The 12,143-nt window shown below is 47.6% G+C and overlaps 1 protein-coding gene across 1 annotated transcript in view; it reads right to left on the bottom strand.

Annotated features, from left to right (window-relative positions):
- The window catches only part of adgrl3.1 (adhesion G protein-coupled receptor L3.1), a 133,880-nt gene that overhangs the window by 20,185 nt on the left and 101,552 nt on the right, over nt 1-12,143 (bottom strand). The window contains 4 exon segments of the mRNA XM_068592038.1: nt 3,814-4,023; nt 5,036-5,212; nt 7,103-7,308; nt 7,405-7,527. Of these exon segments, the coding sequence (XP_068448139.1) occupies nt 3,814-4,023; nt 5,036-5,212; nt 7,103-7,308; nt 7,405-7,527 (716 nt within the window).

Raw genomic sequence — 12,143 nt, forward strand, 5'->3', positions numbered from 1 at the left:
TGATGTTTTCTCCTGAAGGCTTGTATAAGGGAGGGCATGAAGGATACGGACGTGAGCACTTCCTGCCCCAAAGACTCACAGTCTGCAATGATTCACACGGCTCACAAAATGAAACAGGCAGGAGAGGCAATTTAGCACTAAACTGCCTTGTTTCCAGTGGGGCCATGACAGCACACATCAAGGTTTCCTACAGTATATGTTGACTATGGTTGGGTGACCTTGCCCGGTGGAGTTAAAGGACAATGTCTCAGCTCAAAATATGACCCATGTGACTTTTGTGTAAGTGCTTGCATCCGAGTGAGGTTTGAAGCACTGGTGGACTCAAGGTTTGTCCCCCTCTGTGCCCTCATGTTTGAAAGAAATACAGCAGAAGTGCCTTCTTGGACCCCCCTATTGTAGACAGAATATGAGGAAGTGCCCTCATATGCCCTTCCAGTGGGGAAAACACAATGAGGGGCCCTCTTGGATGCTCCTACGGGAGATAAAACATGATAAAGTGCCCTCCAGGGCACTGTTTCAGTGGAGAAAACATGATGAAGTTCCCTATCAGATGCCTCTATAGTAGATAAAACATGATAAAGTGCTATCTAGGATGCCTCTATAGTAGATAAACATGATAAAGTGCTCTCTATGATGCCCTTACAGTGGAGAAAACATGACAAAGAGCATTCAAAGATGCCTTTTCAGTGGAGAAAACAAGATATTGTGCACTAACGGGAGCTTGTAAATGGAGAAAATGTGTTGGAGTTCCCTCTCGGATGCCTCTATAGTAGATAAACATGATAAAGTGCTATCTAGAATGCCGTTACAGTGGAGAAAACACGATAAAGTGCTATCTCGGATGCCTTTCCAGTGGAGAAAACAAGATGCCGTGCACTAATCTGAGCCTGTAAATGTAGAAAATGTGTTAAAGTTGCCTCTGTGATGCCCCTATAATAGATAAACATGACAAAGTGCTCTCTATGATGCCCTTACAGTGGAGAAAACATGACAAAAAGCGTTCAAAGATGCCTTTTCAATAAAGAAAACAAAATATTGAGCACTAACGGGAGCTTGTGAATTGAGAAAATATGTTGGAGTTCCCTCTCGGATGCCTCTATGGTAGATAAACATGACAAAGTGCTCTCTATGATGCCCTTGCAGTGGAGAAAACATGACAAAGAGCGGTCAAAGGTGCCTCTCCGGTGGAGAAAACAAGATGCCGTGCGCTAATCGGAGCCTGTAAATGGAGACAATGCGATGCAGTAAAGGCTGCACTCTGGTGCCCCATCTCATGCAGCTGATGCCCTTTTTATTTCATTTTTTTGCCCTCGGCCCTCAGACATCCTGAGTCACCCGCTGGTTCACAACATTGAATGCGGATCACACGGATTATACTGGAAAGCGCGCCGTGCGCATGCGGAGGGTCGAGCCCAAACTGCACCGTGCATCATTACGGATGGAGGTCGGTGTCGGTTGGATCTTTTCCCCCTCAGAGCTTGAGATTTTTTTGTTTTTGTTCTTCCTCATCTTCCGCGTTTTTTCGAGTTGCAAAAGCTGAGCGCAATTCCACCGGAGCGGCAGAGGCCATGCATCATTAATCGTAATAGATAGTCCAATCTGGTACGGTTTGGGTAGCGGGTGTGAAACATAGAAAGTGAGCAATTAGGTGAAAACTAGAGGAATCATTTTCGCTTCTTCTTTTATTTTTTTTGTGCACGGACCTCAATGACTGCAGAGAGCACTGTTGGAATGAAGTTGAGTCCACTTAAACCAGTCAACCTAAAGGAGGCGGAAGGCCGACGTGGAGCGTCTGCAGTCCTGAACAGCCTTCACTTGAGTGCGAAGAATGAGGATCGTTGTATTGCTTCCTCGACATATTGACGCACACAATGACACACAGCCAATTCAGAGTGACACAGAGACCCAGAAATAACCCCAAGGTCAGTCCGAATGTCAGCGTGCATCATCTGAACCGACCCGGCTCGTGAGTCCTTTACAACACGCCGCTGCATGTTGCAGGGTTTCAAACGCATTCATGTCTATAATGCATAAAACACACACTAATAATGTGTTAATACCCGCTTATAGCACTGAGTAATGGTCACTATAAGCACTGCTGAATATTCAGAATACTTTATAACAATAATAAACACATTATAAAGCCATATTTAATGACCTAATTATCATAATATTTTATAATTACTGGTTGCTTATAATACATGAATTCATATCCTATATATATATATATATATATATATATAAATATATATATGTATATATAGATATAGATATAGATATAGATATATACACAATACATTATCAATTAAAGTTAAAAATAATTTTAAAAAAGGTTTCATGTGGTTTATCGTTTGAGTAACCATATATGGTTTTATATTTGATATTATTATATTAGGTTTAATTATATATATATATATATATATATATATATATATATATATATATATATATATATATATTTATAATAGCTTATAACTTTGCTATACCTTCCTATCAGTACAACAAGCAGATCATGACGCATAACGTGTGTTATCACGTGGTCATACGAGGTAATGCTGCAGTGTGGCAGTGGCGTGTGCACACTCTGGGGTCTTGTGTAAACTCTAATATCAACGGTCAAACACAGGTCGGACGCCTCATGTGGGCTTTGTTTGTGAGCGTTCTATATTTTCCTCCAAACCTCCCCCTCATAACCAGCAGGATTCCCTGGCAAGAGATGGACTGCAGCTTCTTTTGCCCGAGGGGGGGGGGGGGCATAAACATCAGCTAAGCTACAACAAAGCAAATACACAAGCCAATGAGGAAGTCTCTGTAATATGCACTATGCATTGGAAATGCCTTGCTTTGCAACTGGGGACTCCAAAGAACAGGCAACTCTGCATATTTAGGTCAACTTGCCAGTCGGGGAGTCTAACAACCTGACCGCGCTCGTAACCGTAAATGTCAACGCTGCCGTCTGCTTTCACGCCCTCTGTCAGCAATCCTTACTGCGAAGCGCTTTATGTGACGAGGGCTCCAGCGCAGTGACGACGTCGCGGGAAGCTGAGCGTGAGCAGTGCGGACGTCCGGCTCGTTCCAGACGAGATCGACCACCGGCGATGCACGCCGGTTAGGTTTGTGCACACGTGGTCGGCGATGGTCTCACGAGAGCGAGGCGGCCGCCAATTTTAGAGCGCAGCAGCTCGCCGCCGACTGCGTGGCCCAGTGCATGATGGGAGGCACCACATCAGAGAGCTGATTGGCTCTTCGATCTGACAGCTAACACCACGTGTTGTAGAAAATCCTTATTTAATGTGTAGTTGTAAATCTTAACGTTCGATTGTTGACTACTCGTCTCAAGTTTAATATAAAAACATATCTTGTATGAATACGATTTTGTATTATCAACCACACAACACACATGAAACTAGCAGTAATGTATTTCACAGGCAGACGTGAAAAGCAGATCTTTTGAACGAGCCTCTTCCCAGCAAAGTTGCATAATCCAGGACAAAGATACTTGAAGAGATATCTCAACAGCCTCTCGGGGAGAAATTCCTGTTTTTTTCTGTTTATTCCGGGAACACTTGAACGTTGCAAATCTGCCATTTCTGATCCACGTGTCAACCATTGACTGCAACCGTTTCCTCCGCCGACGATGCGGTGTGCTCGGTGGCGGCGGCCACGCGACACAGCGCGAGTGAAAAACACTTTGAAATGCAGCCTGCGGGCCAAATATTTAGCATTCACCTATTCCATCCCCCCGTTGCAACACCGACGGACGTTAAAAAAAAAAAGGGTAACGCGCGGCGCCCGTAGCGGCGGTCGCCTTACCGGTTGGTCGGCCCTGTTGATCCCCACCAGGAACAGCGACTCGGCGATGAAGAGGCTGATGCACAGGTTCTTGTGGATGGTGTTGCGGTCGCTCTGCAGCCCGCGGAAGAAGCAGAAGGTGAAGATGCAGATGAGCAGGCACACCAGCGACAGCAGGATCCCCACCCAGGTGATGACGTCCAGCAGCAGGTCGTGCATGCTGTCCGCTTTCTGCGGCGAGAGAAGAGAGCGGCGGTGTGGATTATTGGATTCGCCGTCATTGGCGGTGTGTCGCTTAGGGGGGGGAGGGGCTTTGCTGGAAACATACGTGAGTCATGGTGTTGAAACATACTGTAGGAACAGAACAACACTCCCATCATCCCCCCCCCCACCCTCTGACTGAGGTCTGTGGCGTTCAGGGCCACGGCGCTACGCCGCGTTGCACAGGTGTGCCGGCGCTATCCATCAGCATCCCCCGGCAACCTGGCAGGCGGGAGCAATGTTCAACACGGCGCCGCTGTGATGGATCTACTTCTCAAAAGCCCCCCCCCCACCCTCCCACACTGTGTGTTCACAAGAGGGCCGCCGAGCCGGCTCCGACCATGACCCTCACGGCCGCCTATAGAAGTAACACAGCACCCCGCCCCTCCCCCCTCTGGAGGGAGCGGATCGGGTGTCACGCGACACCCAGAGGCACCACAGCCAATTTGTGAGGGAAGGAACCTAACGCGACAAAGGAGAGGAGACAAAGAGGGCTTATCCCACACGCGGCGGGACAATACGGGTTTTCATCCGCCGCCCACTGAGGCTCATGGGTATCAAAATAAATGGGCCCACTTTCACCTTCTGATCACTCGTTTTCACAATAAAATAGGACCGCCGCTTTTATCTCCCTCGTCTCTGCTCCGGAACCTCCAGAGACTGAATGTTTGAAGTGCGTTTTTTTTTCTTCTTCTTCTTCTTTTGGTCGACCCGATGTCATCATCCGGCATGACAAATCAATTGTGAAAAGTTTCTCCTGCCAAGTATGATTACTCAGTACTGGAGAGTCTGGAGAGGTCTAATCTATTTTCCAGATGTTGTGGCCTCTTTTTTCCTCCCTCCCTCCCTCCCTCCCTCCCCTCCTTCCTTCTCTTTTTCCTTTTTTTTTTCAGACCAGCCTTTTTGCCAGCCGCCGCTAATCGAATGACGAACAACCGGCCCTTTGATCCGGCCTGGAAGGCGCCGCGGAGAGGACGCCTACCTTCACCTCCACGTGGGCCGTGAGCACGGCGAAGCTGGTGAGGTGTGTGCAGGAGCAGCTGGTGTGCGTGCGATTGGTGGCCAGCAGACGACAGTCTTGGGTGGACCAGATCCCCGTCATGGTGCGCTTGGAGTAGCTCCAGAACGAACAGTTGGGATTGAAGTTCTCTTCCGAATGCTGGAGGGGGAAGGAGGGAGGAGGGAGAAAGCGAGAAATTAAAAAATCGAGAGAGGGACAAAAGGGAGGAGGGGCGGGGGAGAAGCAGAGAACCAATTCTTAGTCATGGGGAGGTGGGAGGTAGAAAAGATGGAGCCAAGGAAAGTGAGAAAACGGTGGGAGGAATTGGTGGAGAAAAGGATGGAGAGGAAGGAACACGGAGAGAGGGGAGTCAAGCACACACAACAACAAAGCAACAAACAGAAGGGACGCCACGCAGCAACAAATAAACACCGAGCCGTGGCACAGGAGGCGCCGGCGCCGCGTTGCGTGATTGCTGTGTGAGATTCTGAAGTGTAGGAGCCGCTTGTGTTGTGTAAACTGATGGAGCTGTGTGTGTGTGTGTGTGTGTGTGTGTGGTTTGTGAAGTTACTCTCGAAATGAGCAAGTAAAAACAGCGAGGATTTCTTTTGCTGCCAACAAGCTGGATCACCAACTGGATCAACATTTGCTTGCCGAATGAGCAACGCAACAAATAAAAGTGTTGCATCGAGCACGGCAACTCAGGCAGTGTGAAGCGATGAGGGACCCTGAGGAGGCTTATTACGAGTTAAGTGCCACATTTTAATTTGTTGACTATTTTCTTTTACATACCTACGACCGATACCTTTCCAGGATATAAAGCATAAGAATGAAATATGCCCACAGCTACGGAAAGCAATTGAAATGTCCTAATTTGTGTGAGTCCGTCAGTCTCACGTCCGAGTCAGTTGGAGGGTTTCGTCATTGGCTATTGTTGTTGTGAGAGACCAAACCCGGCGGTGCATGCGTCCATCGCTCGGTGCTTTTCCCGACTTCCCCCGACCCGTCTGCCGCACTCAAGCCCGAGCCGACTCACAACGTAATCCCAGAGCAGCCGGGGCGCTGCAGATCTCTGCAAACGTTACCCAGACAGGAGTAAATAGTGCATTCGCCGGGAACTATTCTCAGCTGTGGATTAGCACACATTCGGTGCTGTGGTGAGTATTTATAGCACCAGAACGGCAACGTGTGAAATTGAATCAAAACACGCCGCAGTGCCCCGCGTTCATTCTGGTGAAGGAACAAGTCAACCGGCTCCACTGTGTGCCAAGTCTGTGCGTGTGTGTGTGTGTGTGTGTGTGTTTGGGTGGCAGTGGAGGCCTGTGTCAGAGAGGTGGTGCAGTCCAGCTTCACAGTGAAGGGAGCTCTTGGTCTTGGTGGGAAGTCTAAATAAATACCCAACGCCCTCCTGTTGTCTGTCAAAAATGAAACTAAACCAGTCCGTGTTCAACTATTTTTCGCCTCAGTGGGTCATGTGACCTGCGTCACATGACATGAGAGCCACTTCAAACACTTCTAAGACCTGACGGGGAGCAAAAATGAATGCAACATGTGCTGAAACTGACGGCTAATTGTACACTCATCAGTATTAACACAATACTGCAGTGAGATCTTTTTTTCTATATACTATACTCCATCTTGAATTTAACTCAATAACTGTGAAAAGGCCTGTGTAAGAAAAAAATGCAAATATAAGCTCTAATGCGCCCAAATATATTGACAAAGTAGAGAGTAATGTGGAGCAAATAAGTCCATTAAGCATAGTGTAAACTGGCAACCGAATTATTGAGCCCTCCGATGTGAAAACAGTCACAAGGGATCCCACTAAAGTCTTCCGATGCCGTTTAAACTATTAATACTTGACTGCTTGGCCCTGCAAGGGATTTTGTTTTCTTCCCCAGCGCTCTATTTCTTTATTAAAGGCTTCTGCAGCACAGACGCTATGAGCCTCGTCCTGTAACCTCCACTTTGGTCCCATTATCTCCCCCGAAAAGTTATCCCTTCAATAATGGTAAAAAGTCAACCGGGACCCCGCCCCCTTTTGCTCACCTGCAGGTGTTTGACCGTGAAGATGACGGGCTCCGACAGGTACACCTTGTTGCTCTCCTTGTTGATGGACGCCGTGATGACCGGGGAGTTGACGATGACGGAGTAATTGGGGTACACCGCCTCGCTGCTCAGCCGGACGCTGGCGTTCTCCGTGGACAGGTAGGCGCCCAGGTTCCTGTAGAGGACGAAGGCCATCCGGATCTCGCCTGCGATGGAAACACAGAGGATGGGCGGATTATTGGGGGGGGGGGGGGGGTGGCGGACATCGAAGCGAGAGAGAGAGAGGAGTGTGAGATTTCTACCGTTTCTGCCGTGCTGCTTCAGAGTGCTGGCTGACAGCTGGATGGAGTTTCCGTGTAGCTCCGACTGAGGGAACGTCAAGTCGGCAAGGTTCCCCTCCGTGCTTAGCCTGGCCACTTCCAGCTCTGGAACACACACACACACACCCACACACACACCCACACACACACACACAAAGTCAAGTCGCAGCATAGCGCACAGGTTTGTTGTGAAGCCTCTTGTAATAACCATGTTTCTCACTAAGTGCTTCACAGCCGAACAAAGAAATAAAAGGGGGGGGGAGGAAAAAAAAAAAAAAAAGAAAAGCTGACAGACATCAAAGTGAAATAACTTTTGTCTCCAGGCAACTGGGTCCAACACATGGAGGTGGATAATCCATCCCTCTCTCTTGCTCTCTCGCATCGTTGGAATCGCGTTCCTCCATCCAGGTCTGTTAGCACGTCTTCCGATCGCGGCGGCGTTAATGTATTAGATGGAGTTTCTAATTAAGGACTAATTACTCCTCCGTGGTATCGCTTGTGCTCGTGAGCGATTTGGTGATTTCGACACCGCTTTCGGGGTAAAAACAGCTCCTTGATCGAATAAACACGGCGGGGTGACGTGCTCGGATGGAGATGAGAGCGGCGACGGAGGAGGAGGAGAGGAAGGGAGGAGGAGTGAAAAGAAAAGGAGGATGAGGTGGCGAGAGGAGGACGAGAGTGGCATTGGGGCGAAAAAGAGACGGCGAAGCCCGGGAGAAGAGGAAGTGGATGCAGAGAGAGGCGGGCAGACATAAACACAGACACTGATATGTGCAAATACTGGCAGGGAGGAAGAGAAACACTTAAGTGTCCCTTACTTGCACACGAGCCAAACTAAACTCACATGTACACACACACACACACACACACACACACGCGTGCAGCGGGGCATCAAATACACGCTGAGTCTAATCTAATTAAAGCATCCTTGTCATGACAATCCTCCCGCTCCGAAGGAAAAAAAACACACTCCTTCATTATCGTTATCACACATGTGCGCTGTTACCGCCGCGTTATCCCTTCAAATCATTGTTTTGGTTCTAATAATAATGCTATTTATTCCTCTGCCGGATGCAGTCACACAAACAAATCTAACAGGATCACATCACCTGCAGTGGCTTCTTTAAAACGTGTCATTCGAGGTAATTTATTCCTGTCGCTTAGCCTGCTCTGAAAGAATTGGGAAATGAGGGATGGGAGGGAGGGGAGGGGAGGAAGTGAGGATGGGAGGAGAGGAGGAGAGAGATGAGAGGCGGTTGTGAATAAAAGGGAGAGATAATCACGCTGGATCTGCCCACTGGATTAGCTGGGAGGGAAGATTAACGGCACAGAAAAAGGACGGCAAAATATTCCGCAAGGAAAAAAAAGAGATGATTTCCTGTTTTTTTTTTTACTTCCTCAGAGATGTGCTATAGCCCACATCTTGATGACTGTTTATGTAACCACAGGATGGGGAGGGCTAGTGAGGGAGGAAGAGGGCGAGAGGGAGGGGGGAGGGGAGGGGGAGTTATTGAGCTCGAGTCTGAAATGATGTAAGGTGAAAATTGTGTAGGATGGCGGGAATGAACGAGACAAAGTCATGTTGTGAGGACAATCTGTCTGTCTGCGATAAGACGAATACAAAAATAAATAGTGCGACGTTACCGCCCCGCCGCGTGACTTAAATAGATGTGACTTCATTGGCTACTGATGCGAGGGAGAGTGAGCAACGACAACGAAAAACAACAACCTCAAAGCGCCATTCGACATTCCACCGCCGCCGTCGCCCTCGAGCACGCCGCTCATCCGCTCTCCATCTTTTTTTTCCTCGTCGCCCTCCGTCCCGCCGCTCCGCCTTCGTGACTTTTTTCCGAGCTCTTAATAAATGGGTCGCGAAAAATAATAAGGGCACGAGCCCGGTGAACGCCCTCGATGAAGGGGGGGGGGGGGGATGATGGAGGGGGAACGCAAGCGAGCGCAACTTCACAAAAAGATGGCTCGCGTATATTTTACATAAATATATATCCTCTACTAAGAAAGACGAAAAGCAAATCGGGGCTTTTGTTTTCCGGCATTTCTGCCTCGAAGCGATGATGGGAGGATCGGTGAGGATGGATGGAGGGAGGAGAAAGAGAGAACGGGGGCAAAGTGATGTGCACAACGCCATAATAACTTGCTTTGTTCTGCTTTGTCAATTCCGCCTACAAGCTTAGGGGAGGCAAATATGGAAAAAGAAATAAATAAATATTAATGACTGTCCCTGGCAAACAACTCATCCCTGCCTCAGGCCCATTTTTGTAAAGGATGAGGATGGGTCTGTGTGGATTTGACCCTTCAAACCCTCTCGCACAGCAACAAGCACCTCTTCATCGTGACCTCCCTTTGACAGCTTTACCAGCTCGCCGTAATCAAGCGGTCGCGTACAGCTGGAAATACATTTACTCCAATGAACCGGTTGTCTTGGTAATGACACCAAAATGAATTTTTTTTACTCATAAGCTGCCTTGTGAATGCAGTCAATAGCGGCGGGTTAGAGGCTGTGTTTTAATAAAAAGAGAGTATGTATATGACTGTATTCATACAAATAGCCCGTTTGCTGGTCTTTATTGTACAACTGTGATATGAAACCAGAGGTTTACCCTTTTTTGGTTCCTGGTGGAACCTTGTATCAAAGAGGTGTTACCTAAAACCACCAGTGAAAGGTGGCGACGGTTCCACCCAGAACGCCAAAGCTGTTCCCCTTCTAAGGGTGCTAACAAGAACTCATGGAGAGAGATCTACCATTTTATATTCCCAGGGTTTCACCTAGAACCCCAAAGAGCCCTCCTGTATTCCAAGGGTCTCATGTAGAACCCTCACAAGGGTTCCACCAAGAGCCCTCTTGTATTCCAACGGTCTCATCTTGAACCCTCACAAGGGTTCTAACAAGAGCCCTCTTGTATTCTAAGGTTCTCATGTAGAACCCACACAATGGTTCTACCAAGACCCTCTTGTATTCTAAGGGTCTCATGTAGAACCCACACTATGGTTCTACCAAGAGCCCTCTTGTATTCTAAGGTTCTCATGTAGAACTCTCACAATGGTTCTACCAAGAGCCCTGTTGTATTCTAAGGGTCTCATGTAGAACTCACACAAGAACCCTCTTGTATTCTAAGGTTCTCATGTAGAACCCATACAGAGGTTCTACCAAGAGCCCTCTTGTATTCTAAGGGTCTCATGTAGAACCCACACTATGGTTCTACCAAGAGCCCTCTTGTATTCTAAGGGTCTCATGTAGAACCCACACTATGGTTCTACCAAGAGCCCTCTTGTATTCTAAGGGTCTCATGTAGAACCCTCACTATGGTTCTACCAAGATCCCGCTTGTATTCTAAGGGTCTCATTTAGAACCCTCACAAGGGTTCCACCAAGAGCCCTCTTGTATTCCAAGGGTCTCATGTAGAACCCTCACAGAGGTTCTACCAAGAGCCCTCTTGTATTCTAAGGGTCTCATATAGAACCCTCACAATGGTTCTACCAAGAGCCCTCTTGTATTCTAAGGGTCTCATTTAGAACCCTCACAAGGTTTCTACCAAGGGCCCTCTTGTATTCCAAGGGTCTCATGTAGAACTTACACAATGGTTCTACCCAGAGCCCTCTTGTATTCTAAGGGTCTCATGTAGAACCCTCAAAAGGGTTCTTCCAAGAGCCCTCTTGTATTCCAAGGGTCTCATGTAGAACCCTCACAAGGGTTCCACCAAGAGCCCTCTTGTATTCCAAGGGTCTCATGTAGAACCCTCACAAGGGTTCCACCAAGAGCCCTCTTGTATTCTAAGGGTCTCATTTAGAACCCTCACAAGGTTTCTACCAAGGGCCCTCTTGTATTCCAAGGGTCTCATGTAGAACTTACACAATGGTTCTACCCAGAGCCCTCTTGTATTCTAAGGGTCTCATGTAGAACCCTCACAAGGGTTCCACCAAGAGCCCTCTTGTATTCTAAGGGTCTCATGTAGAACCCACACAATGGTTCTACCAAGGCGGATCTGTGTCCGGATTGCGGGGGTTCCTTTCTGACAATCCTTGAAGAACTCGTCCTTACATCAAGGGTTCTTTGGATGAAACTGGCTCAGAATGGAACCCATTAAGAAAAAAAAAGAGTTCTTCAGAAGCAGCTGCTTCATGGGAAGAACCTTCAGCTCGTCAAGAAGAACTCTTTTGGAGTTATAGGTTGAACGTTCAAACACTTAACGCCGTCAACATGGTGACATGTTCATCCTTGTCGGAGGGCTGTTGAGCTCAGATTCCTGCGGTCACACTCAAAGCTAATCTTTCTCTGGTTTCTCTCTTAACCACCGAAGCTGTAAAACAATAGGATTATTCTGCCCCACTTCCATTCACATGTACAGAACGCCCGTGTGTAATTGCACACATGAGGAACGGCCATACTATCCGACGTACTGTGAAGTTTTACAGTGTACTTTGTCTCTGGTTTGTGTTATAATGTAAGACATAGATCTGAGGCGGCGGGCTCAGTAATGTCTGCTGTCAGCGTTGCCTCTTACTTTGATATTACATCATATTCTTAGATCTTTACCAGCCTGGTCTGCTTTACATTATTATAGGATCACTAAAAGGGGGCAAAAAAAGAGAAAAAGAAAGGAAATACTGTGAAATCTAAGAACCACATTTCTGCAGAAATGAGAACACGTAAAAAAAAAACTAAAAAAAACGCTTTCTTCTCGAGCAATGTATTTGGGTAAAGT

Source organism: Clinocottus analis, unplaced genomic scaffold (assembly GCF_023055335.1).
Source record: "Clinocottus analis isolate CAN_PGR_092001 unplaced genomic scaffold, fCliAna1.0.p SCAF_26, whole genome shotgun sequence".
Lineage (NCBI taxonomy): Eukaryota > Metazoa > Chordata > Actinopteri > Perciformes > Cottidae > Clinocottus > Clinocottus analis.